At 36.4% G+C, this 27,271-nt stretch overlaps 6 protein-coding genes across 9 annotated transcripts; all 6 read left to right on the top strand.

Annotated features, from left to right (window-relative positions):
- Positions 1–2,339: 2,339 nt before the first annotated feature.
- On the top strand, positions 2,340–4,111 carry LOC100747070 (ubiquitin-like domain-containing CTD phosphatase 1). 2 transcript variants are annotated; one of them, XM_003494280.4, is made up of 2 exons: positions 2,340–2,707; positions 2,928–4,104. In XM_003494280.4, exons 1-2 carry the CDS (start codon positions 2,548–2,550, stop codon positions 3,764–3,766), a joined length of 999 nt encoding a protein of 332 aa, XP_003494328.1. In that variant the 5' UTR covers positions 2,340–2,547; the 3' UTR covers positions 3,767–4,104. The 2 variants fall into 2 exon arrangements, with proteins under 2 accessions (XP_003494328.1, XP_024227574.1); XM_024371806.2 differs by lacking the exon at positions 2,340–2,707 and adding an exon at positions 2,714–2,853 and having other exon boundaries at positions 2,928–4,111.
- Positions 4,112–4,419: 308 nt separating this feature from the next.
- LOC100747266 (phosphatidylinositide phosphatase SAC2) lies at positions 4,420–11,349 on the top strand. Of its 2 annotated transcripts, XM_012392957.3 has the most exons (13): positions 4,420–4,649; positions 5,102–5,478; positions 5,562–5,825; positions 5,897–6,051; positions 6,133–6,305; positions 6,362–6,554; positions 6,632–6,959; positions 7,076–7,146; positions 7,484–7,708; positions 8,049–8,270; positions 8,377–8,690; positions 8,781–8,990; positions 9,136–11,349. In XM_012392957.3, exons 1-13 carry the CDS (start codon positions 4,553–4,555, stop codon positions 10,089–10,091), a joined length of 3,585 nt encoding a protein of 1,194 aa, XP_012248380.1. In that variant the 5' UTR covers positions 4,420–4,552; the 3' UTR covers positions 10,092–11,349. The 2 variants fall into 2 exon arrangements, with proteins under 2 accessions (XP_012248380.1, XP_012248381.1); XM_012392958.3 differs by lacking the exon at positions 7,484–7,708 and having other exon boundaries at positions 4,422–4,649.
- A 2,206-nt stretch (positions 11,350–13,555) lies between these two features.
- On the top strand, positions 13,556–15,828 carry LOC105681781 (rRNA N6-adenosine-methyltransferase ZCCHC4). Of its 2 annotated transcripts, none has more exons than XM_012392960.3 (4): positions 13,556–13,860; positions 13,927–14,480; positions 14,571–15,270; positions 15,339–15,828. In XM_012392960.3, the coding sequence occupies exons 2-4, from the start codon at positions 14,007–14,009 to the stop codon at positions 15,698–15,700; spliced, it is 1,536 nt and encodes a 511-aa protein (XP_012248383.1). In that variant the 5' UTR covers positions 13,556–13,860; positions 13,927–14,006; the 3' UTR covers positions 15,701–15,828. The 2 variants fall into 2 exon arrangements, with proteins under 2 accessions (XP_012248383.1, XP_012248382.1); XM_012392959.3 differs by having other exon boundaries at positions 13,556–13,827.
- Positions 15,829–16,120: 292 nt separating this feature from the next.
- On the top strand, positions 16,121–18,149 carry LOC100747622 (serine protease HTRA2, mitochondrial). Its single transcript, XM_012392961.3, has 7 exons — positions 16,121–16,543; positions 16,625–16,748; positions 16,844–16,930; positions 17,010–17,204; positions 17,270–17,420; positions 17,502–17,670; positions 17,767–18,149. Exons 1-7 carry the CDS (start codon positions 16,155–16,157, stop codon positions 17,927–17,929), a joined length of 1,278 nt encoding a protein of 425 aa, XP_012248384.1. The 5' UTR covers positions 16,121–16,154; the 3' UTR covers positions 17,930–18,149.
- Positions 18,150–20,602: 2,453 nt separating this feature from the next.
- Positions 20,603–21,010, top strand: LOC105681783. Its single transcript, XM_012392963.3, has one exon. It carries the CDS (start codon positions 20,608–20,610, stop codon positions 20,992–20,994), a length of 387 nt encoding a protein of 128 aa, XP_012248386.1. The 5' UTR covers positions 20,603–20,607; the 3' UTR covers positions 20,995–21,010.
- Positions 20,670–23,855, top strand: LOC100747384. Its single transcript, XM_003494283.4, has 2 exons — positions 20,670–21,048; positions 22,178–23,855. The coding sequence occupies exons 1-2, from the start codon at positions 21,037–21,039 to the stop codon at positions 23,441–23,443; spliced, it is 1,278 nt and encodes a 425-aa protein (XP_003494331.1). The 5' UTR covers positions 20,670–21,036; the 3' UTR covers positions 23,444–23,855.
- Positions 23,856–27,271: the final 3,416 nt, after the last annotated feature.

Raw genomic sequence — 27,271 nt, forward strand, 5'->3', positions numbered from 1 at the left:
CCGCCCTTCGGGACAAGTGCCGCCACTGTGGTACTTACGGACATACGATATCTGAATCCAGCAAGAGGATGATGTTGAAACCAAAGAAGAACCACTGACGCCCGGAGGAAAGCCGACCAGCCGCACCACCAAAAGCATCGTGCCACAAGCCGGAACACATCGCGCCTCGTTGCTAGTTGCTGCGAGAAGGAAAACATCGTTCCGAGGACAAGCATCTTGTCGATGCCTGCGTGGTGAAAGCCCCAACCGGTAGATTAAGCCAGCGAGATGGGTTGTTCCCATTCTATTTCGATTCTGGAGTCGAATGTTCGTTAATTAAAGAGTCCGCAGCCTCGAAATTTTCCGGTAGTACTGGAGGAGTACTGGAGGAATAGGAAATACGTGTATTAAAAGTACATCTCAGATTTTGTCCACCGTATATATTAACGATTTTACATTGGAGATAACTTTTCACGTCCTTGCAGATAGCAACTTAAAATACGATATCATGGTTGGTCGTGAAATTTTAAGCCAAGGTTTTGACGTAAACATTACACGAAACAGCGTTGATATTTGCAAGACCAAGATGGTCAATGTCTGTAGTAAGGTCGCGGAGGATGCGGTCGACATTAACGAGGTTGACACTGACGTGATTGGTGACGATAAAGATCGACTGATTCCTGTTCTCGAAAATTTCAAAAAATCATTCATTACGGGATTCCCGCGTACTCGCGTAAGTACGGGTCAGCTAGAGATACGGCTAATTGATCCTAATGTCGCCGTGCAACGAAGCCCCTACAGACTTAGCGAGGAAGAGCGCAAGATAGTACGCGAAAGAATAGGCGAATTAATTAGAGCAAAGATCGTAAGGCCTAGCAATTCGCCGTTCGCGAGCCCCATGTTACTCGTGAAAAAGAAGGACGACACAGATAGATTGTGTGTAGATTTCCGAGCGCTAAACAAAAACATGGTCGCGGGTCGGTATCCCTTACCCCTTATTGCAGACCAAATCGCGAGACTACAAAACGCGAGATACTTTATCACCCTGGACATGGCCAGCGGGTTTCACCAAATTCCCATTCACCCTGACTCGACAGAGTATACCGCGTTCGTTAATACCCCGACGGTCAATACGAATACATAACGATGCCGTTTGGATTGAAAAATGCACCCTCCGTCTTTCAGAGGGCCATCCTCAAGGCCTTAGGCGACCTCGCTTATTCGTATGTCGTTGTTTATTTGGACGATGTTCTAATAATTGCCGACTCACTAGACAAGTGCCGACAAGCACTAGAAAGGTTGCACACTGTACTAAACACCTTCGTAAACGCCGGATTTTCTTTTAATTTCGCTAAATGTTCCTTTCTGAAGACGTTGATACTTTATTTGGGATATGTAATTATCCAGAATACTGGACAAACGCGCGCGAAACGTTACTTTGAAATATTTGAGCCTAACTGCGCGCCACCTCTATGAAAAACATTACAAGTATATGACGTTAACTGTAGAAATTCATATAATATAGCTAAAAGATTTGAATTCGATAAGCGAATGTTACGATACCTCTCGAAATAAGTTAAGGCTATTGTTATTAAGATTTCTATGTTTCAAACTCTGTCTACACGAAGCTATCGTTAGATTATCAAGAATTCTATATCACGGATTACATTGAAACGATGAGATAATCCGTTAAAAATTCGTTTGAAATAAGAGAATAATTTCATACATACGTCTTAGTATTCCAAATAATTAAGAAATTATCTATTATGAAACATATATCAAATATATTTTCAAATAAATACTCACGTTGGAATAAAAAGACAATAGAATCGTTCATACACCACTGTCTTAGTTAATATAAATTAAATGTTATAAAATTTCCATGAGAATTCGTCGTTGTCGATCGTCGATGATCAAAGTAACTTTCAGCAAGTAAAATGGACCCCTGAAAATTCGGTTATTGTTTATAACTCGCAAGCTATAAGGATACATACATTTTGTACAAGTTGCACTCTGTATAATAGGTTGTATTTTATTCGGTACCTAACTGTCCTCGATGTCTTATGTTGTGAAGCGTCGTATTCCCCGCGAAAACTTCTCTTGCTACGTAGCCTTTAGGCCGTGGACACCTTTCTGCATTGCATGCAATGTCTATCCTGTTTTTAGTCAATGGTGGTACTACATGCTGAATCGATAATATTACATGTTTTTTTTTATTTATTTATTAAAATTACAATCAATTCTCGCGTTGAGAATTTTCAGTAATAATATTACATGTAACATGAAAATAGTAACGGGTACGAGTAACCCTCAAACGTGGGACACGAAACAGCATTGTATGTCACGTCTATTTTATACCTCGTTTGTGACCATATCTAGCCACCGTACCGCCATCTAAGTAAAAGATGAACTTCACGTTACAGTATCGACACAAAGATACAATGTGTGCATCATACTTCACAATGGCCTTCTTATACATACACGGAATCTAGTAGAGTTGTATTCGTTCGACTATTTCGTAGTATACATCATCTGGTGTCGCGTCATTATTTAAAAAAAAAAAAAAGAATGGAGAATGTAGGGAAGATCATCATAGTATGGGGCAGAAAAAGAATCGAAATTCCAGACGTGAACCTGGATGATACCGTTCGCGGTCTGAAAGAACGAATATACAAGGAAACTAACATCCTTCCGGAACGTCAAAAACTTTTGAACCTTCGAACCAAAGGTTATGTTTTGAACTGTTTTCATGACATTCCTTTCCTTCAGTTTCCTCTACATAAAATCACATGTATCACTCGAGATTCGTTGTTAATTTTGAAATAAAATTCGTTCAAGCAATTTCTGCTTTGATTTAAAATTATGTCATGTTATGTTAGATTTGACATGTTTAACTGTACGTCGTTTAAAACTCCATCAAGTGTCTATAGAATCTTTCTTTTCACCAGACAAAGCATGTCAAGATGAGGAGATCCTAAGGAACTTGGGCATGAAGCCTGGATTCAAGCTAATGTTGATGGGATCTCGTGAAGAGGACATTGCTAAAGTGTGTCACGCGCCAAAAGACTTACCTGATGTAATTAATGACTTTAAGACTGAAGAGGAAGAGATAGAGATAGAGAATGTTAAGCTGTGCTTGTTTCAAATCCAATGTAGAATCGGTTTGTACAGGTTTGTAGAATTAAATCCATTCAGAGAAGGAAAGAAACTACTGGTGCTCGATATAGACTACACCATTTTCGATCCCAAATCAACAGCGGAAAGTGGTGTGGAATTGATGCGTCCCTTCCTACATCAATTTTTAACCCTGGCTTATCTAAATTATGACATAGTAATTTGGTCAGCAACTAGTATGAAATGGATTAATGAAAAAATGAAAGTGCTCGGTGTTTCCAGCAATCCTTATTACAAAATAGCATGTCATCTTGACTCGAATGCTATGATCAATGTTCACACATCAAAATATGGTACTATCACAGCAAAACCGCTTGCTATCATTTGGGGAAAATACAAGCAGTTCTCTGCAAAAAACACAATCATGTTCGACGATATCAGAAGGAACTTTATTATGAATCCACAATCGGGATTAAAGATAAAGCCATTCAGACACGCACACATCACCAGAAGAAAAGATAGGGAATTATTAAAGTTATCTCAATATCTAAAATTAATAGCTAAAGTAGATGATTTTCAGACACTTAATCACAGAAAATGGCAAGAATATATAATCGACAAAACCAAAGAAGAGAAGAAAACTAAGGAAGGAAATGAAGGCAGAACCGAGTAATCGAACTTTTTTTTTCTTTTTTTAAGAATGTTAAATGCTTGTCAAATCTTACGAATTTTTTCATTACAAAAAAAGGATACATTTCAACTATTTCAATTAAAACCTATCGACCAACCCGCGAGTTCATAGGCAATGATCTAAATTTGTTCAGAAGATGAACACAGCATATAGGAAAGACATCTTTTAAATATTCTTCCATGAAAAATATACGTTGATACTTTGATTAATCGTTAATTGCATATTTTCACATGCTTCTTTGTATTTATGATGTACTTATCAGTTATTGTGAAACATATATAAAATATGTAATCACAGATTATCGAAATAAATCTTGTGTATTTCAAACAGTGAAACTTTTACTTTCCTTTCTAATACAACAGATATTAGTAAAGATACTAAAAATGATTCAAAGTAGCGAAATTTTTTATATAACGCTTTCAGAATCTATTTAAGTAATTTAACATCTCGAACTATATTATTATATTATAAAAGGGCATTGGATTTTATAAGCTTGCATCGATTATTGGAAATTCTTATCAGCTGAAATTTTCGAAACATAATATAACGTTACATATATAGACAAGTAAGTATATATAATTAATATCCTATCCAATCGCCATCTACTCTGATCGAAAATATAGTCGACGAAACCAGTCTATTGTCAGTTTCATATAGTCTCATGTACGAGCAAAATGGCGAAGTGTCCGTTATAGGCGGACTTTTGTTCAGGGAGTTGGCATTCCACATGCTGCGTAGAAATTGTTGTACAGTAAGAAAGTCGGAAGCATGGAATTGTTCCGTACCGACACGCATTTCATTTTTGTGAAAGAGAGGCACAGCCTATGGTGTGACAAGTACACCGGAGAGTTTTCCGCTAAATCGGGTGGGTACATGGTTCTCATTTGACAGGAGCGTATATACATACATTCCTGTCAAGTGTACGATACACGTTGCGATTCTCGGTTCACTGTTCTTATTCAAAACACCTTTCATTCTCCACGAAGCTTAATCGAAATGATTTCCCATAATTCTCATTTATGAATTCAATTTCGTAACAGTACTTGATGAAATGGGAGTTTTATATTGCACCATAATTAAATTAACGTTATTGAAATAATGCAAAGCGATAGAAAGCCTTAAAGACCTTAAAGACTGTTCTGCGCATGAGATTTTACAATAACAACAAATTATGATTTATATAAACATCTGGAAGTCATGGTTTAATTAATGCAATTAAATGCAACATAATAATGCATTATAATATTTTATTTCAAGCCAAGTATCTCTTTGCATTGATATTTTCATGAAATTTTACCAGTTGTAAATTATTTGCAGATTGGGAATGGGCATCTCCAAAAGATTTGGAATGTCTTGGAATATTTTATGGAATTGTAGGGAAAATAGAACAACCATGCGTATTGGAACCTCGTTTAATGTTGATCAAAGAAGTTTCACCAGCTGGAGAGTTATATGGAGGTCATATTATATATAAGGTCAAATCAATTGCATTTTTGCATCTTGGCAGTGAAAATAATGATATTGGACTTCTGCCATGTAAGAAGCATCAGAATTTGCCAAAGAAAAAAAGTCAAGGTGGCCTGTTTGATGTGCCACAGAAGGCAGCCTTTGCCAAAACATGGGGAACTATTAAAAGTGCTACAAACACAATAAAAAATACTACTCAACACGCAGCTGCACTTGCAACATCTCAAGTAGGTTTCCCTATGGGTAACTAGAAATAAAGAAATCATTTATACAAGGGAAGATGATTTTGCATTGACAAGAATGTTTGCAGGTAAAATCCACAGTAAGTAAACGAAGCATTGTTAAAGACAAGGAGAGATTTGAGAAGAGAATCCTGGAGGAGTTAAATAAGATTTTCACCGAAACCGACTCCTTTTATTTCTGTCAAACTGGTGATATCACAAATAGCTTGCAGAGGCTTTGTGTCACAGACTCACAGTGGAATGAGGAACAACAGAATAAACCACTTTGGCAAAGAGTAGATGATAGATTTTTTTGGAATAAACACATGTTACAGGATATAATTAATTTAAAAGTTAGGATTCTTCTAAATTTAATTGGTTTTTGTTACATATTTATTATTAAGAAAATATTTCATTTTTGTAGACAGACAAAGCAAACTCATGGATATTACCAGTTATTCAGGGATATGTGCAAATAGAGAAGTGTAAAGTAGAAGTGGGCATCGATGAACAGCCACACCATGAAACTTTCAATTTGGCAATAATATCGAGGAGAAGTAGATTTCGTGCAGGAACGAGGTAGTTATATATTTTTCTTATTTCTTATTATTCCAATGAGTAATTTATTTGGAAAAATCTTATCTTTTTACCATTATAAAGATATAAGCGACGTGGTGTGGACGATGAAGGAAAATGCGCAAACTATGTAGAAACAGAGCAATTAGTTTGGTACCATGATCACCAAGTATCCTTTGTCCAAGTACGAGGCAGTGTACCTGTATACTGGTCTCAACCTGGCTATAAATACAAGCCTCCACCACGAATAGATAGAGGTAACTAACAAGAAATTTCATCTAAATGTTAACAATAATAATTTTCAATCCTCTAGATGAAGCAGAAACGCAGATTGCGTTCGAGAAACACTTTACTGAAGAACTAGGGTTGTACGGCCCAATTTGTATCATGAATCTTGTAGAACAAACTGGCAAGGAGAAGATAATTTGGGAAGCCTATAGTAACCATGTACTAAATTATAATCATCCAGATATAACATATACAACTTTCGATTTTCATGAATATTGGTAAGCAGTTAGAAAGATTTGAGCTAGTGAATTATTAAAAATCATCGCTAATGTTTTTTTTTTTATATCTAACACAGTCGAGGGATGCATTTTGAAAATGTGTCTATCCTGGTCAGTGCATTAGCTGCGGTATTGTCAGACATAGGGTACTGTTGGCGCGACAAGCAAGGCACAATATGCATGCAGAAAGGAGTGTTTCGGGTGAATTGCATAGATTGTTTAGATAGAACGAATGTGGTGCAAACTGCTTTAGGTAAAGCTGTAATGGAAATGCAGTTTTCAAAGCTAGGACTAATACCGCCGGATGGAACGTTACCGACAAATATCCGACAAACGTTTCAGTTGCTTTGGGCGAATAATGGCGACATTATCAGTAAACAATATGCCGGTACAAACGCCCTCAAGGTTCGTACCTCACGTAGAAAACACGTTGATTTTACTCTAACCATTACGAATTAACCATAAGCAAAATCTAAAGATGGTTGAACTTCTATGATAGTAGTTTATTTTATTACTTATAGGGAGATTACACAAGAACAGGGGAAAGAAAGTTTACCGGTTTAATGAAAGATGGCATGAATTCTGCGAACAGGTACAATTGGATCAGAATTATGACATACTACTCGTCACATTGCAATAGAATACCATTCTCATTCACATATCCTACACGATACATCATTTTACGATTATCGTCCATTATTCAAGATATCTCGCGAACATACAAGCTGTTAGGTGTTGTAATTTCTTAGAACGAATAAAGTCTTACAGGCTATTACTATCGTCGTTAGATATCAATAACACTTAATGTCTTCTTTCTTTCTTTCTTTATTTTTTTCTTTTTTTTTTCTTTAAGCCAAATCATCGCTTAAGTATTGACATATCTTATACGTACATACGATCCTTGACACTATCCTTTCATTTTCCCATAGATATTTTCAGCAACACTTTATGGATGACATGCGTCAAGCGGCGATAGATACCTTGCTAGGGAACCCTATCGATGTTAATCAACTGAACACCGATTGGTCGCACTATTTAGACATCCTTGACAATTGCTGCCTTGAGCTAATACCCGTGAAACCACCAAACATAGAGCTTCAACTTGCTACTTATCCTGACATTCTCTATGCCAGTGCTATGTATGATTTGGCAAGGTTCGTTCTTGGCTTTGGGTTGAAAGTTTTTCGCTCGAGCAATAAATAAAGTGTGTTATTTTGAAAACAATAAACCAGTTGTTGCTTTATAAAAAAAGACGATACAAGACGATATTTTAAACTCGAACTGTGACTCCATACGTTATAATCAGTTTGACGTTATGTTGAATTTTCTTTTTTTTTTTTGCATGGTGGGTTGCTTTTCAGTTTATCTTAATAATCCTGAGTGGAACTCCTGCTCCCTTTATGACAGTGTCCTATCATCATTTTTTATTTCAATTCTGTTTTACTTTTTTATGTAGCTTTAAAGCAAGTGTTTAGGAGACCCGTGTACTTCCAGATACTATTTAAATCGCTTCAAGGATGTCTATAGGCAGGCCACGATCGATATGATGTTAGGAAACTCGGTGAACGAAGAAGTATTTCAAGAGCGTACAGAAGAAGAAGATAATGCTGCTACAGCGATTCATGTAAAATTGCTGATAGAGGATTGCAAGAAGCTACTTATACCCGATCCAGAAGTTATTTTAGGCAGTTGGGGTCTCATAGACGCTGACCCTGTGTATGTTAGATGTTCAGCTTTCTATTTGTTTCTTCTTTTTTCTTTCTTTTTCATTTTTATAATACATAAGGATTGTTTTCTCTTATAATTTATTCCATTTTAACAGAACTGGTGACTTAACAGAGACAGAAATGGACACTATTCTAATATTAACACGGGATAGTTATTATGTAGCTGATTATGACGATCAAATCGACAAAGTCACAAATTACCAAAGAGTTCCACTCGAAGACATTATACTGATCGAGTTTGGCCAGCCAGAGAGCACTGTCTCCCTTTTTAAAAATAAGCATTTCCACTGCATTAGAATAAATTACAAAATGGCCAACGAGTACGGTTACTTTCACATGTTCCGCAGTACAAATTTACGATTTTTCAATAACATGGCTGTTGTTATAAAGACAGAGGAAGAAAGTATAGGTAGGATATAATTTCAAATATGATCTACCATATTCATATCTGGATCTATGACAATTAATTTTGGCTACTACGTTAATTCGTATATTTCAGAGTCTTTAAGATCAATTTGCGAGGCTATCTCTGTGGCGATGGAGATAGCCGGTTTACCAAAGATTCCTATAGCAATGAATGTCACGTTAGATAGACGAAAGAGTAAAATAGTGAATAACAGGGGAACCACGGGTCTACTGGACATTTCGTCATTCCCAGAATTGACTAGAAATGTTTCAGAGACACAGTTACTAGCTCTTAAAAGCGCAGGTACGTTCCTAACAAAAGAATCTGGCTTTCGAACAATTAATAATTGTTAATTAAACTAGATTAGATTTTATTTATAAATATATATTTAAAGTAAACATTGAAGTAATAACTAGCAATAATTGCAAAATGCGTTATGTAATTGTAGGAACGAAAGCTTTAAGCAACATGACGGAGCAATTTAGTAAACTAAATAAGTTAAGTCATAGCTTTAGCGCTAGGAAACCAATTGACATAGCAAGAAGCATAGGTAGAAGGTCTGAAGCACCTTTGAAACCGACATTCACCGTTGGGAATAGAGACATCTCAGGCAATGCGCAAGGGAAACGTAGCAGTGGCAGTAGCAGTAGTGACGACGAGGACATTGACGTTCCTCCTGTTCCTTTCGAAAAACCAGAAAATTTCAGTCACAATAAGAATCTAATGGAAGCGTATACTCCATCTATTGGTATCATAATGGGTGTTAAAAACACGGACGTAGTGGAGCCTCGTGAGAATAATGAAGACCAAGATTTTTCTATACGACCTAATAAATTCTCTGAACAGACTTCCGATAAGGAAGTCTTACGCGTGCCAGAATCTGGCTCTGGTACTAGTACTCTTAGTGCTTCTCCTCAAAAGACGCCTGAAATAACTATACAAAATGTAACTGAGGACAAAGAAAGGATGCTGCCACCATTAACATTGAATCTGTCCAAAAACATCAGTCATTCGACTGGAGAGGTTGATAGTAAGCTGACACTCAGCAATATAAATGGAAGCAAATTGCAGACTGAGAATAGATTGCAGGATAAGAAAAGGTCCACATCTGAGCAAGATTTAAGTCTAAATATTACATCTTCTCAGAGTGAGTCTGCTTTGAAGTCAATGAAGACTAACATAATAAATGCAGCGAGTCCTGTGGCATCTACTTCCAAAGATATCTTGTCACCTTTCTCAAAATTCGCTAAAGGTGTGCAGACTTTAGGGGCAAATTTGGATCCTAGAAAGCTAAAGACAGGACAGGTAGGATTACAGAGAAATCTCTCAGATCATCACGTAGAACAGCAACGAAAATTGCAAGAGAGATGGGGTTCATGTCAATCCAAGCTAATAGCTTTATAACTTTTCGAACATAGTTCGAAGTCTGAATGTCTAGTAGCGAGTAAACAATTAAAACCCACATAATTTAGAGACACTTTTGCATAAAGGATTTTTAAATAATCATTTTGTTATTTGTTAGCATCTTTTAATTCAGAGAATCGGTTCGAACATCTCGGTGCGCGTGTCTGAATATTTTCCATTATTTCTTAAACCTCAATTATTGCCATCCTGCTAATAAAAGCTTCGTGCAAAAGAAACATGAGACGATTAATCGATAAGATACTCTCTATATATTCTTACGCGTGGAGAAACTCACAAATTACTTTCCAGAGTACAATGTGGTCAATATTTAATCTGCATCAAATCTATTTGTGCGTATCTACTTACAAACAAATTTTCTATTACTCTACATCGATGAAAGCCTACACGAACTGATTGTTACCTATTTTCAATATGCTTCCGGCGTATTTATACGAAATTTTCATCGCGATAGCCTTTTTATGGATTTTACCAAACGACTCCTAGTATTGCATTTAGACATTAGAGATTGTGAATTTATCAAAAAAAAAAAAAAAAAAAAAAAAAAAAAAAAAAAAAAAAAAAGAAAAAAAAGGAAAAAAAAAGGAAAAGACACGTACGTGCTTATACAATGAAATTTAATCCCAGCATTCTTTGAAGCCTTAACGCCTGCTGCATAAACAAATTTTTTAATGGTTTTATTTATTTGTAATATATGTCGTAGACTTTCCGTTTTCTACATTTCTGGAGCCACGTGTGCAAACAACGTTTGTGTGATGACTTGTAAACATTCGTAAACCGAAAATCTGTTTATGCAGTAAGTTAAATGAAGAAGCTTTGTAGTCAATTATGTACATATATACGAAGAATTACTTAACATTAGCAGTTTAATGAAACAACGTTGTGATTGCTGATTAAAATGTAACAGCAAGATAAATTTGGGAAAGACGTTTTGATGTGCAAAAACCTAGTAATTATTAATTATTATAAAGTCTAGACGTAGACATTCGACGATAACAGTGGGTAAACTCTTACAATTCCAAATATGATTAAGTTCAAGAATTATTTTGGATATAGAAAGGAAAGGAAAAAGTGCTTTTTTTCTGTATATAATTTCATAACAATTGAAACATACAAGTCGTTCCAGAAAAAAGGAACGATCATAGTATTCATATACATGCACATTTGCAGTATTATGTATATTACATTTAATAAATAATAGGAGGGAGAGTTGCATATATATGGATATGTAGACGATAAAGCAAAAGCAGGTACACGTTGTTATTTAATACTAATCTATGTACGATGATTTATATATATATATATATACAGGGTGGTTGGTAACTGATAGTACAAGCGGAAAGGGGGTGATTCTACGCGAAAAAAGAAGTCGAAAATATAGAATAAAAAATTAAAAAAAAAAAATTTTTTTTTTTAATTTTTCCATAGAGACAACGATCTACAGTGAGATCCATTATAACGTACCGCATGCGTACTGAGCGAAAATTCACAGTCGATTTTCTCGAAAACAAAGCCTCAAACGAAAAATTTTTATTCTATATTTTCGACTTCTTTTTTCGCGTAGAATCACCCCCTTTCCGCTTGTACCAACAGTTACCAACCACCCTGTATATATATAATATATGTATATATAGACCAAATAACACGAGTTACAAATCTAGGTGGCTATTTCCTTGTGTGTACATACGAATAATTCAATTTAGTGTAATAATATTCATAGTTGCACTGACACGTTAGTAGAAGTATTACAAGGTAAGAGTTTTTTTAGTGAATGTTTTTTCCCAACTGCAAACGGATAGTCTGTGATATATAATCTAGCAGAATGAACACAGCCTAAAATGATTAGAAGAAAAAAAGGAAAAAGGGAAAGAAAAGAAAAACAAAAAGAAAATCGTGAAAATATAAGGATGTGTCGATTCTGTAGATTCTTTAGAGATGCTTTAAAACGAATATAAAAGACAAAACTGTTTTCACTTGTTCTAACAAAATTCAACACGCGAATCTTATTCTGATTTATTAATTCTATGTATATATACATAGACCAGCTTATTTTTAATATAATTTTAACGATCCACGAGATATTTATTTATCGATACAGTATTAGAAAGAAAAGAATTACTGATGGAAATGGAAAATTTATATATTTTTTTGTTCCCTTTTTCGTATTAATACGTATATACCTATGGTCCAATTGAAATTAGACATTCAAATATTGTAATATAATATATTATTATCTGTATTTTTATGACAGGACATTACAAACAATCATGACAAAACAACGCACGAAGATATTTATATAGCCTGTAGAGGCTTAAATTGCCTTATGTATATGTAATACATACATATAAACGTATACAGAATATTTTGTTTAACTAAAAAGGGTAGAATGTCTCACGAAGGATTAAAGTTATCAAAAAATTGTTTTAGCAAAAATGGGCATTCTATGGTGCAAATTACATTTTTGCGTGTGGACTAGTGGAGTAGTTCATTATTTTAAATGGAACCGTGTATTTCATAATACATTAATCGATCCATCTCGGAATTTCCTATAAGAAAAGTATTAGCTTAGTTACATTGGAAAACTATTAATTTATAAGATGTTTATGGATGTTGACTTTAATTTGTAAAAATTAACGTATGAGAGACAAGGAGAAACAAAATACCTTTTTATAAGGAATGTCGAGATTACTGTATTATTAAAAAATATATAGTTCCATTTAAAACAGTGAAGTTGACTTTAAAATCTTCCGTATTACTCGATGTGCAAAAGATAATCTAGACCACATGCTGTCCCCCCTTCGAACCAAGTAACCTTTGTCAAAACATTTTTTTGATAACTTTAACCTCTCGTGAGATATTCTACCATTTTCGGTTAAACGAAACAGCCTGTATGTGTGTGCGTGTATGTGATACAGCAAACACCATAGCAATTGTAGAAAAAATGTTATAATAAAATATAAATAACTCGAACTAACGCCTTTTTATTCCACTTAAAGTGAAACTCTTTTAAGTATTAAAAAAATATTTTTCTAAATATATTATGATTTGTTAAACTGTAATTTTCGTTTAAACTCTGTCCTTAATATAAAGGGAAAATTAAAAAAAAATCATTCAGCAATTAAATTATTAGGTCACGGACAATAGCCATGTATACTCAATATCTTATTCCACGTCGAATGAAATAATTTTTCTATTTAAAATAAAACAATTTCTTCGTAATTTTATACGTACATTGAAGTAGCATGTATTCTGCATTAATCTAGACAATCCGGGTCCTTTCTTTAATCCAACTTTATAATCAATTCTCCAAAAAGTGATTCATCACATATACTACTAGCGATCATTAGCCAAATTCATTTGAACTATTCGCGAAAGACGCTGCGTTTAAAATAATTTCGATAATCGTAAGCGGCACTCGAATTGAGTCGACAATCGATTAACTTCATGTTGCTGTTGCTATGCAAACCACATGGTATATTTTGTTTTCACGTGAGCAAATGCTTCGCGCATGGTTTCTGAGATGACAACTCTTACAAATAAATATTTTATTGTGTAATAAATAAATATTTACGCAAGCAAGCATGGTTAATCTTTCTTCTTATAACAGATATTGACGCGAATAAACGTTTTTAAATTGCTCCGCAACTATAATTTTGATAAATATCGAGCATGGAATGCTTTTGGTCCGACTTGAGTAAACATCCTCAATGTCCACATGGTGATTTTTCGTTAAGATTTCTTATATTATAAAGTAATAGCGCGAAATTGTAGAAAAAATATTTTTATAAGATTATACTATGATATTCTGTTTATGCAGGACCAACTTTATTATTTGGCACGCATGAAAATGGCAAATTGAAGAAGTTTTATGTATGTGCAGCTTGCCGCGAGAGAAAGATGTGTAAGTTTTATTTAAGAGAGGGAGAAAAATTAACAAAACATCAAGCGGCTAAATGGGAACAAGAGAGGAAACAGTTTATGTCTCGTTATCATCACAGGCAATTATATGTACGTTTTAATGATATAATGTCGGTACCACCTGAGAGCAGGTGTTATTGTTATACTTGTGAACAATTGATATCTAAAACTGAGAAAGATGTGATGAAAAAACACAAAAATCATGATATAAGAGAAGGTCTTACAGATTATCAGATAAGGCATCCAACAGAAATTTTAAAACCATTAGAAAATTCTAGGCAAGAAGCTCAGTATTTCTTCACAAAACAATCAACAGAGGACATAGCAAATATACTTGTGAAATTAGGAGCAAAGCAAATTCTTTGTATCGGTACTCCGAAAATTCATGAATATATTCTAGAAAATCACGAAGACACAATGTCCACGCTTTTATTGGATTTTGATGGAAGATTCGTAAGTTTGTTAAGAAATTTGTGAAATTATGGCAGTAATGTCTAAACAAACTGTATAAGCTTAATACTGTGCTTTTTTTTTTACTTGTAGCATAATTTTTTTGGACCACTCAATTATTGTTGGTATAATCTGTTAAATAATCATTTTTTTAATGAAACCGCTGTCCATGTGTTTAAAGACTTTCTTATGCAAGGTGGGGGAAAGGGCACATACTTAGTATGCGATCCACCATTTGGTAGTAGGGTGGAACCAATGTCTTGGACTATAAAAAGAATCTCTGATCTTCATAAAAAGTGGAATAACATAGAGGATGAAGAGAATTGTTTAAGAATTATGTTCATATTCCCATATTTTATGGAATCTATAATGAAACAAAAGAGTAATCCACCTGGTGTACCAGGAGGTCTGAAGGACCTGAAAATGACTGATTACAAAGTATCTTATGATAATCATCCGTTATTTATAACAGACTCCAATGCTACAAAGTCACCGTCGCCTATTAGAATTTTTACAAATGTACCGTTGAACTTAGTTGAACTTCCAAAATCGAATGGTTATAGATATTGTAAAAAATGTCAGAAGTGGGTTGCTAAAGAGAATAAGCATTGCAAAAAATGTCAAGAGTGTACCTCGAAAAATGGCCTCACATATAAACACTGTGATATATGCAAACGATGTGTAAAACCTTATTGGAAACATTGCATAACATGTAAAAGATGTGTCGTAACGAAACATTTATGTGGCCAAAAGCCGAAAGTTACCGGAAAATGTTTAAAGTGTAATGAAGCTGGTATGTAATTTTTATTTTTGTAACGAACGTAATGGAATTATATATGAGACTTGTTTTATTATTTGTAGGTCATACTGAGAAAGAATGTGATACGAGTGAAGAAATTCATGCAGACACAGTGGCGGAGACTAAGAAAACTGAAAAACGCAAGGCTAGTGACGAAAAAGAGGTGATCAACAACGTTAAAAAGAAGAAAGTAAACGATTCGCCTGAATCCGGAGAAAAGAAGAAAGAACCAATAATTGAAAATATTAAAAAAGCAGCGGAAAGTTCGGAGAAAAAAGGAACGAAGAGAAAAGTAACAACAGAGTTTGAAGTAAAAGCTTCGAAGTCTCAACTGTTAAAGATGCATAAAAAAATTAAAAAGTTACAGAGTAAGCCAAACGGCGTTGTAAGTAGAAAGAAAAGAACAAAGAAACAACAAACATAGTACGATTATCATAAACGGATGTTACAAATCATTTTCTCTGTATTGTACATAAGATTTCTTATTGATGTAATATATGTGCATATACTTCAATAAAAGAAACTTGTTCAAGAAAATATGTGTTTATATGATTTGTTTGTATGATTTTTTTAATGATCCGAGCAGATCATATAGCCGAAGGAAAATATGAGCTACATTATGATATTGCGATTACAAATACTGTTATCGTTTCTACGATAATCTTTCGAATTTGAGTATTATACTATAAGTATAATACTTTAGGTAAAAAGATTCAGTTTATTTCTGTAGGAATTGAATATCATTCATAATTTTTATGAGGGTAACTAATATTTTTGTTTGATACATTTTCATTTAGAAATCGACTTTCGCGGGATTGGTATTTGGCATTGAACAATACAACTGAAACACTCAGCTACTATTGGCTGGAAGTCAAAAAATGGCTGCCCCCCTGACACGTACATCTTGGTCCGTTTTAAAAAGAAATCAGTTCCAGTATAAACAACTCTTAACAATTTCGTTTGTGGATCGTTTTACACAATACAAACATTCGTACACGCAAGATCAGAGGTCGCGAATTTCTGACAAAACAATTAGAAATGTCTTGTTTTACACTATTTTCTTCTCCGGTTTTGGTTATATTTTGTACAAATGGAAAGAGGGTTGTCAGGACCGACTCAGCAACCTGATAAATCCGATGTTCACGATACATGCTAAACCAGTTTCTTGGGATGGAAATGACAATAGAAGTAGGTATAATTTTATAGCTGACGTGGTTGAGAAATCAGCTCCTGCAGTAGTGTACATTGAAATCCAAAACAACAAAAGGTAAATGCAGATTTCAATCTGTAAGAAGATAACTGTAACATAAGTAATCGTAATTTCCAGTAATCATTAATGGGAAAATAGATTTGATTTTCAAACAGGTAAACCGTTCAACATAAGCAATGGATCTGGTTTCATCGTTGAATCAGATGGTTTGATATTGACAAATGCTCATGTTGTTACTGCTAAGCCTAACACAACCGTCAAGGTAACTGTTGCGATATATCGGATAGTTATTGTTGTATTACAGGCATTAATATCGTACGTGTTCTTTCAGAAATTTTCATGCAATCTATTTTACAGGTACGTCTTTACGATGGAACTACTTATACCGGTGTCGTGGAAGACATCGATGTGCACAGTGATCTTGCAACTGTGCGAATTAACAAGGTTTATACATCTTCTATATGATAAAAAAAGTGTACGTAATTTCATATTTTGACATCGCAATTGTCTATTTTTTGTACAGAAGAACTTACCGGTAATGAGGCTCGGTTCTTCAACAAATCTTAGGCCAGGAGAATTTGTAGTGGCTATTGGATCCCCATTAGCTTTAAGTAACACAATAACGAGTGGTGTAATAAGCAGTGTAAGCAGGCATAGCCAGGAACTTGGCCTTCTTAACAAACAGATGGCCTATATACAAACAGATGCGGCAATCACTGTTAGTTTTTCATCAGCATTGTAATTTCTATGAAATATTTTCGTATTAAAAATGTTGTGCTTCAGTTTGGCAATTCAGGTGGTCCATTGGTTAATTTAGATGCAGAAGCGATTGGTATAAATGCAATGAAGGTGACATCTGGCATTTCTTTTGCGATACCCATAGACTATGCTAAAGACTTTTTGAAAAAAGCAGAAATGCGCAGGAAAGGCAAAGGTATATAATACTCGACAATAGGAAAGCGCGAAATAGAAATATTTAAGACGAAAATTTTAAAACGAGATCATATTATATTAGGTACACAGTTTGCCGCAGAGAAACCAAAAACTCAATATATCGGGGTTACAATGCTCACCCTTACCCCGGATCTTTTCTACGAATTGCAAAAAAAGTTGAAAGGAATTCCACACAACATCAGATATGGAGTTATGATTTATAAAGTCATTGTAGGGTCGCCAGCACACTTGTATGTTTAAGAAATCATTACTGTCGTTGTACTCGTTGTACCGTTAAGAGCAACTATTCTATACAGAAAGAACATATGTTTGTGTAAAAATTTCAGGGGAGGTTTACAAGCTGGTGATATCGTGACGCATGTGAATGACGAAGAAGTGGAATCATCCGCCAGTATCTACAAAGCCATAGAATCGTCCAGGATTTTGAGAATGACTGTGATCAGAGGCCTAGAAGTGTTACATTTGCGAATCGAGCCGGAAGAAATTTAAATTATGCATCTAGTAGTACAATTTATTGTAACTAAAATTGAAACAGAACTGCTTCGTCTAAATATGTCATTAACGTTCTTTCTAGAATTATTTTCATTTCTTTAATTTTGTATCTATATACCATACAATATCGGCGCATTATTGTTTCGCGAGCCGCGATCATCTATCCACTAATAAAATAAACAATATTTGACAAGATTTATTTCAATCGGCAGAGTTACCGACAGGCCGATTATTACTTTGTCTTCATTTCTTTTACTTCATATTTTCCAGTTGTCACGAAGATTGATGCCGTGACGAGGCCCTCATTATGTTATCTGACTGTCTTCTGCGTACGTGTACATGCGTTTGTACGTCGGGTGTGGTCCATTAGTATTATGTTTATGTTGTTTACGACATCAGTCGACCTCCGCAAATGTGTGGCCGGATCTCGAAGAGCGTAGCGTAGGCGTGGTCCGAGTAACTTTTAGTATCCTTTTTTCTTTTTTTTTTGAAAACGTTATACTGGCCGCAGCGTCTTGTTGGAATTCTTAACTACGTTTGCACTGTTGTAACATCATATAGGCGTTACATTAGTCATAATGTTATATATATACTTATATAATTCTCTTAGAAACAATAAGAACGGGCAACTTTTGAAATATTTGTAAATTAATAATGATTAACGAATAGGATGAAAAGTAATTTTGTACTAGAAATTTGTATAAAATCGTATATAGGGTATCAATGATTTGGTAAAATAAGTTAGAGTGGAATGTTTTAATAAAATTACTTTAAAAGTTGTTCCGTTGAGGTATATATGTAGTTATGCATGGTCCTTTGTCGAGTAGATTGTATTATAAAAAGAACGGGTAAGAAGAAACGAACGAGTAGTTGTTTTCGTGATACACTATACAATACAGTTCTTCCGATAATTACAATAATATAAAATCTTTAAATTTGGAGACATAATTTCTATGTGTTCGAATGTTCTTTATTTGAACATATTTTCTACTTTTCAGTCACTCTTTGATGAACAAAATTGACGATAAATAAGTTGACGTACCAAGCTACCTTGCGTTAGTTTCTATTTTGGTTCGAGCGTCTATCTACGATCATTACGCTTCTACATCGTTCCACTATTTTTCCTCGTTTATCTTCTTTTCGCCAGATAGTTGGGGTTTCTCGCGTACACAGGTATCTATCCTCCGATTGTTCGCGATTTTGCCGAACGTAACTCGCCTACGCGGGAGCGTTGTCACTTCCTACGTGCGTGCTTGGCGATTCTCGGTAGCTGGAGAACAAACAGCCATGAAGACGAACGAGACTCGATATCGGAGGGTTCTACAGCGACACAGCGACCAGCATCGCCTATGATTCGATGAAGTTTCATGCTGATTTTCCATCGAACGATGATTAACAGCGAGAAATTTCCTTGAGAGACCTGGCACGCTGAGAGACGTTCAAGAGAGCAGGCTCTGTTTTCCGATACAAATTGAATCATTCTTCGTCGACAATGTTCTCTTTAATTAACATTAAAACAAGATTGAGATTTTACCGCTTTCTTCGTTTAATTTAAAATATTTAATTATTATTTTGAAACAGTCTGTATAACGTAGCTTTACTAACGTAAACGTAAGATATACGTGGAACTTGAAATACTTCAAGACACCTTAAAAAACGAAGAAATTAGCGGAGTAATTAAGAGGATTAGAGAAGGCGATAATTCCTATTACTAGCGATTTAGCGAGAAAAACGTTCAAAATTCGTTCAAAATTTTGGTTTTCTACCACTCTTAAAGTTGTCGATCTTTCTATAAATCGATCTTCCTATAAATAATTGTACAACTACTTAAAGATACTACTATGAATCTTCGAACTGGAAAAAAACAGATGAAAAGGTCAAGGAAAAGGTCGTACTACGCAGAACCCGAGAATCGGGGATCCATTTCTGCAACTTAGCTGCAATTGCAATTCACTACAGCAAAAGTACAACGAAGCATTCTACTTGCCTTTGCTGCGTGTCGTCGTTGACACTGACAAATAATTTCTCGGACACGTTGTTGCCATTACGCTTCAGAGCCAGGATGCTCGCGATACGCAGCACAGGACAATCGGGTTCGTTCGATCATTTGTCTGGCCACGTCCGGGTCATTGTGAGTAGTAGCCTTGGCATGGCGACTTTATCGCGACAAGGGAGGATTCCCGGATAACCGGGGAAAAGGCCGCGGTAGCCGAACAATTTTATCGTGCTGTAAGATAGCAGAAGATAGCAAAGACGAGAGCCATCGAGAAATGTTATTATGTGTCCTATTACGTTTAGAAAGCTATCAATTCAAGAAGCTATCGATACATAAAGTAGCTTGTATACGTACTTGATGAAACTGTTTAAAAAAGTACTCTACTTATAGTGTTGGAGTAAGATAAATCCAAGAATAGGTAAAAGTGTGAAACGGATTGGGTAACAAGCTACTTTTCTAAAATATTCTAATCTAACACTCGCGCTAGAATTAAAATATAATATATAGCAAAATATTGACTTTTCTTTTAACGCTAGAACCACCAAAGTAAATAGTATAACCAGTTTGTAATTTTTCTCTTAGGAGTTTTCTAGATAAAATGTTTTTCTGCTTGCAGTATGTACATGTTTGCGTCACTTTCACTTTTCTTTTTCAATTTCTTTCATACAATTTTTAAAGGATGATCTCAAACAAATTCCATTCTTTTCGACAAACAATCGAGCAAAGCATTGGTATCCGCAGTCTCCGGTATCCCATTACAGAAAACGCGGATCTAGTCCTTGGCCGAAGCGATGAGAAAACGAGACGCGAGCAAATAAACGGGCAATTGATGCAGAAGAGGAAGAAGAAGAAGAAGAAGAAGAAGAAGCGGAGGGCGTGGCGAAAGATGCCGGATTCCGGATCGAGGGATTCGGTGAACGGATCCGCCTGTCCTTCGACGATTCCGCTGGTTCCTGGTTCGAAGACACCGTCGCGCCGCGCCGACTCGGTCTTCCCCTCTGCCTCTGTGTATATAAGTCAAAACCAGATCGGAAGCAAGGTGCACAGCCTGAACAGTCCCTCGTAGAGCAAGGAGGTTCGCACAGGGAATACGCTAACCGATCGCACGATGCAATCACTGGTAAGTGACACCCTCTTATTATCTTCTAATCTTTTGTTAGGCGAATGATCGATTAAGTTATTATTAATTCGATGAATTAGGTAGATCAGATTAATCCGGCGATTAAATATGAGAGCGTTGAAATTTTCTAAAGAGAGGCTCGAGGATAGAGAATGGTTTTTTACGAGGGCTGAGCTAGTTTGTTATTGGGAAATTGTATTATTTGGATTTTCGTCGAGAGTTACGGTAATTGGGTATCGTAATACGAAGATCAACGACGCGAGGATAGAGGTTTTGTAGCTTTTCGCTTCTGATATCTTTCTATTCATTCGTTGAATAGGAGTGGAACATGTTTTTAGATATCAGATCGTTGATATGAGAACAACGTTATAGAAATTCTGATTTCTGTTATCAACTGGTTATTATTCCTTACCGTAATTATTGTGACCGACGAATAATGTTACGAATATTAATTATTATCCCTTAATTATTAATACTTTTTTCTGTTTTTTAATGATCAATACTTAGTTATTCAGAAGATTTAATTTTTTCTGTCTAATCGCAGTTGCTTGTTAGACGTTAAAGCAGATAGACGTTAAAATTCGTCCAGTATGTAATGCTAATTCTCAGATTTTCCTTATCACTGGTGAAAATTTTCTTCGCTTATGAAATAGAAATTTTCAAATCTTTTGGAACCCTGCTATATGTTACATAATTCTGCTAACGCATGGGCAATTATAATATAATAGTACGCATATCTGAACACTCAACTATAAAAATAAGTAATAAGACTTGCAGTCTTGCAAGTTAATTTGATTAAACGGACTGCTATGTCTTTTTGTAATTAAGCCAAACTCGAACACCTATTAGAAAGCGAGTACTTGTACTGGTCACGATCGTTTTGATGATTACGTTGTTGAAAGTCAAACGACCGCTGTCGTTGTGTACGATACGTTGTGAATCTCTACAAACGTAGATATTTTCAGTTGCCAATACAAAATAATTTCGAGAAATTTGAATTATTGTGCTTTATTAGAGAGAGAGCGAGAAAATTCAACTGCGAGTAATCGAATATTATTAATTAAGTAAATTATTCCGATAAAATATTCCGATTTTCTCCGCTGATCATTCACCGTTGTTTTCTTTTCAGATTCCGCTGATGCTGGCTCTGAGCCTAGCTTCAGGAGCGCGTCTGAACCTGGTCCCGTACGCGTACTTGTCCACCCCTGTTCCAGTATTCAACCATTTCCAGAACACGAGGACAGGTGAACATGCTTACAGCTACGCTGGTGGGCCATCCGCGAAAGAAGAAATCAAAGATGCCGATGGAATTGTCCGTGGTTCCTATAGCTATGTGGACGCCAATGGAATTCTTCAATCAGCCTTCTACGTCGCTGATGAGAACGGATTCCGTGTAGCCGCGACGAATATTCCTTCGGATGAAAATTCCAACAGCGAAACGACTCACATCATCCTCGCTAGGAGCGCAGGCAAAGCATCTTCGACGTTTAGTCGCAGAAGACGTAGCTTGGAGGATTCAAACCTGGATTCTAATGAAAATAATGCTAATCGGAATGGACAATCTGAGAATTTCGATAAGGATAAGGATGTCGCGCAAGATTCGTCACAGATTGTGTCGCAACCTCTGTTGTTGAGCAACGGCATTCCGCTGGCGACCTCGCATCAGAGTCAAGTTCAAGTGCATAGCAGCGCGCGGTTGGACGTGGCGGAAGGCGAGGCCAAGGCGAAACCGGTTGACCTGAAGCCGATCCTGCCGGTGCAGACCATATTGGAAGGGTTGCCAGTGCTCGCTCGCGCGCCTACCTATCACGAGAACCGCATAGAATTGCACAAGCAGTTGGGAATCGAGGGGCCCAGGACGAAAAATGCGGTTAAGATAAACCCAGAGCCACTGACCATCGTCCGATCTTCTCCGCCGGCTAATCATATTGCTTCTACCATCGTTTCTAGGGGAACTGTTGCTGCGGTGCCTGTCATCGCCGAGCAATCTATACCTGTTATCCCAGCTGCTGAAATTGGCACCGCGTCCGTAACCACGTCCATCTCTAATCACGGTGTCACTCAGATTCATGGACCATGGAAAATCACCGACGGAGATGTAGCTATCCCCGGTATTCCAAACGTTGTTGCTAAAGAAAGTATTCCTGTAGCTGTGGAGAAGAAGAACGTACCAATTACTACTGCTGGAATCGTTAAAGAGGCTGTTTCTGTGATACCAATTACCAAGGAAGCTGATCTGGCTACAGCTACGGTTACTACATCCGTTTCCAGTCATGGGATCAGTCAGATTCATGGCGATTCCAAGGTGAATATCGAACCTGCGTGGCTAGTTAAGGCTACACCCATTGCTCAGCTTCATCCCGTTGTCAATGTTGTACCGATTTATCTTCGTTAGATTCTTCGTCAAAATGGATGAAGTAGGAAAAAGGTGTTGATCGAAACGAACTGATCCGCGAAACGAGTAGAAATTAGATCGGTCATCGGTACTGGCGAACAGAAAGCGAGAGTGTGGATCGACGATCGATCTATGACTGATTCTACCGGCGCCTACTGCGTTTCTTTACACTTTGTCGCCTTTTCGCTCTATTTAGCGTTGGGAATCACTTTAACGATCGATCGTTCTTCGTGATTGACAATAAAAATGATTTCTCGTGCGTAAAATAGTTTTTCGTTCCTGCTTTCTGATTCTTCGCATCCCTTGTCTACATCTTTCGAACGAGCTTATGTCGCAATTTGGACGAATTGGAAAGTTTTCCAGTTTCAAACATTTTGTATTTATGAGTTAAAGAAAAAGAAAATGAAAAAATTAAAAATGGCTTTTTTATCTTTCTACTCCCGACAGAAATCTCAAGAGGGGAAAAAATATTCGGATATTTAGATAAAATTCAACGAGCTGTTGAATAACCGGCCTGTTATACGTATGAAATTATAGGATTGTCTCGTTAACGATCGGCTGATCGAATAACGAAAATTAAGACTCGATCGAAATATAATCTCGGGCAAGATGCGCGTAAAGTATTTAAAAATTACAAACTAAACGCGAAAAACTAGCCAATATAGAGCTGGTTTAAAGCGATATAGTAAACGTGTAAACTAACTGATAAATTATCGCACTCTGCAAAACATGTCGTCGACCGATTGGAAAATAGCAGCAGATTATCGCGTTTGCTTGTTTTTAGCGTATCGAATCAGGAAGGATTCCCTGGACGGCGCGGCGCAATGATGAAAACGTAGTGGCGCGTTTGTCACGGTCACCGTTGTTCATCGTGGGAAATGCGCCGTATACCCTTGGCCTTGAACGCTATTCAGCTTCTCATTATCCGGAATATATTACAGCATTAAAGCAGCGCGCGTGTCCAATGAAACGTCGGATTAGCCCCGGCTAACTACGAACATCTTCCCAGTCCCTTTCTTCCTAGTTTCTCGATGAATTCCGTGGACCGTTTTCCATCCAGTCGTTGCAGGATAGGGAGAGACGAGAGACTATTATCCAACATACTTTTATATTAAATATAAACATTTTGTATAATTTTATCAAGTAAAATTTATCAAGTTAGAGAAAGTAGAATCGAAATCGGAAACCAGTAAAAGGTATCGTAGAAACAGTTAAGTACAATTTACATTGGCATTTTCCATCCCTTGTGTCACTTTATCGCGATAAATAAGTTTGTAACAGTGTTAGTTATCAGTCTGACTTTTCAGATGTCTGACCGCGTATCGTCGTACTCGCTTGTTCGTTTGATTTCATGTTTACGCTTTGTATATGTTAGAGCTGAGACGTAAGAGATTTACTCTGTGGAATTACATTTCGGCTCTCGATTACTTACTGCGTGGCTATCTAAAGGAACGGCGAGGGGAAGAACTTGGCGAAAACATTGGCGCAAAAGTTCGAACAGCGTGTAATAGATGTTATCCGTGAGGTTCGTACATTTAACAATATCGTTATAAAATGGAAAAGTTATTTTCGAATAAAGTTGATTTTCGAAGGAGCGATAGCGGAGGAAAGAGTCGGGCCGATGGAAAAAAGCCAAAGAATCCGGATCACCTTCCAGCCAAGTCAAGTGCACGGTCAGGGTGAAGGAACTCGAGCCAGATGAGCGGCGCGATTAGAAGCTGCTGAACGTATCTCTTAATACGTGTCACGCTTGTCCGCGCGCGCGTGGGCGTGTCGTGACTCGTGACGAACGAGCTTCATTTTCCGATAATTCTCACATCCTTCGATCTTATTTTTCTCAATCCTATTTTTTATTTTATACATTTACATATTTCATCGGTATTATCAGCATATTTATTAACGCGTTATTAATAGGCCGATTTAACTTGCTATACGAACTTGCAGAAATGTAAATTGTTTTACATTTTTCGATAGATTCATCGTTAAATTATCCCAAGCAAGTTATGTCGTAGTTGTTCACTATTCCATCGTGGAATAGGATTTTTACAAACGATTCAAGTAGCTACATTTTAACTTTTTTTTCGGTACTTTTTACATTGTAATTCGTTTTATCTGCTTTTATATTTGGAAATACTTATACGCTATAGTAACTTTATCGATACTTTATTCGTTTTTGTGACGCTAGAATGCAATCGATATAGGATGCAAAGGTTACAAGAGCATCGAGTTTTTAAAAAATCTACAAACGAGTTGATCTCTATACGATGATAATAATACGTTCCTCGTTATACGTATGTATCTGTGCTCGTGTAAAAAGAAACGAATATAGCAAACTCGAACGAAAATGTTCAACATTAGTATCCTTAATTGAAAGAACCTGATGTAAATTACGTATGAATTTTAGCCAAGTTACATGCACTTGTTCGTAAACGTGTGAATACGTCGATAAATTATCGATCGACCTTTTACCAGATTCCAAACAAATATACATAGTATGCAGCAGAATGTTTGAACTTTTATTTTCTGATTTTGATGCTTTAGCAAGTGACGGTATTTGAATATCGTGGAACAACGTTTATCCGAATATTCGTTTTTCGCATTGGTCGGTTTATTTCGTCCTACGTGAGAACGTGTGGTCGATCTTGGATGATGGCCGCTCCATATTTGCAATGAAAACATTCGACGCTGCTATAGAAACGTTCCCTTGGGAGTTTCAGATAAGAAAACAATCGGTTCATCCTGCTGTAAGCTGCAACGTGTAATATGGGATGAAACGTAGGCTCTCGTGTAAAACGGAATCATTATATGTAGCATTATCTGTAGTTTGATCGTGTTTTCCAAATGATTATACCGACTCGTAATCTTGTAAAGAAATTGTAATTGGAATTGGAATTTAAGGGTGCATAGAGAATTGAAGAATGTATGGTGGAAGCAGGCGCAAACATCTAAGATAAATGACGCATGCTGCGTGACCATGAAAGAACGTAACGACTTGTAAGAAATTTGTAGCTATGTTTTGTGGTAATTGTCAGCCCTGTACCGAGAAACGATATTTCGGGTCGTTACCCTGTAGTGAAATGAAATTACGCTTAATCGCATATAGTTCTATGGTCTCCTTCCATAAAATAGTTCAAAAAAATTTGAATAATTAACTTTACGAATTACTTTGGTGTAACCCAAGTTTCTCAACACATACATGCACGTATGTTTCGTTTTATTCCCACTGTTGTGCTGTGTATAGTTTTGTATATTAGCTTTTTAAGCGGAAGGGTAGAACGGAAGAGAGCAACGTTGGCGCGCGTGTCTACGGCACGGCACGGGGCCGTGAACGATGCAACACGACGAAGGCGGAAAGGAACGACGATTCGCGCTCCAGATAATACAAACATCCAGCCAGTTTCACTGATAAAATGCTCAGCGTATGTTACGCATACGCGACCGTGACCGGATAATTCGTGGTTCGACAACGGGAAGCGTAATAACGGTGTCGTCACGAATCTTGACCTTTCGCCAAACAAGTCCCTCTTGTCTTGCAAAAAACAGACACCTATTCAAACGCGCGCATTCAGCTGTGAATTTTTTTAAATCGTACCCTTTCCGAATAGTGTGCTGAACTATTCTAAGCATATTTCTGTACTTTCGAAAGAATTCGTAATTTGAAATCGAGAATAGAAATGGAATTTTAGAGCGTGAAGCGAATTCTTTCACCGAGTTGTTTCAACAGGCAAATGTTTAAAGCGTAAAAGCGTAAGAGTGGACTTTAAACGAGGTTGTTCGAAATATTCATTTCTCCCTGTTTTCTCGTTTTTACTCGTCTATTTGATAATA

The sequence above is a fragment of the Bombus impatiens genome, unplaced genomic scaffold, assembly GCF_000188095.3.
Source record: "Bombus impatiens unplaced genomic scaffold, BIMP_2.2 scf_1990, whole genome shotgun sequence".
NCBI classification, from domain to species: Eukaryota; Metazoa; Arthropoda; class Insecta; order Hymenoptera; family Apidae; genus Bombus; species Bombus impatiens.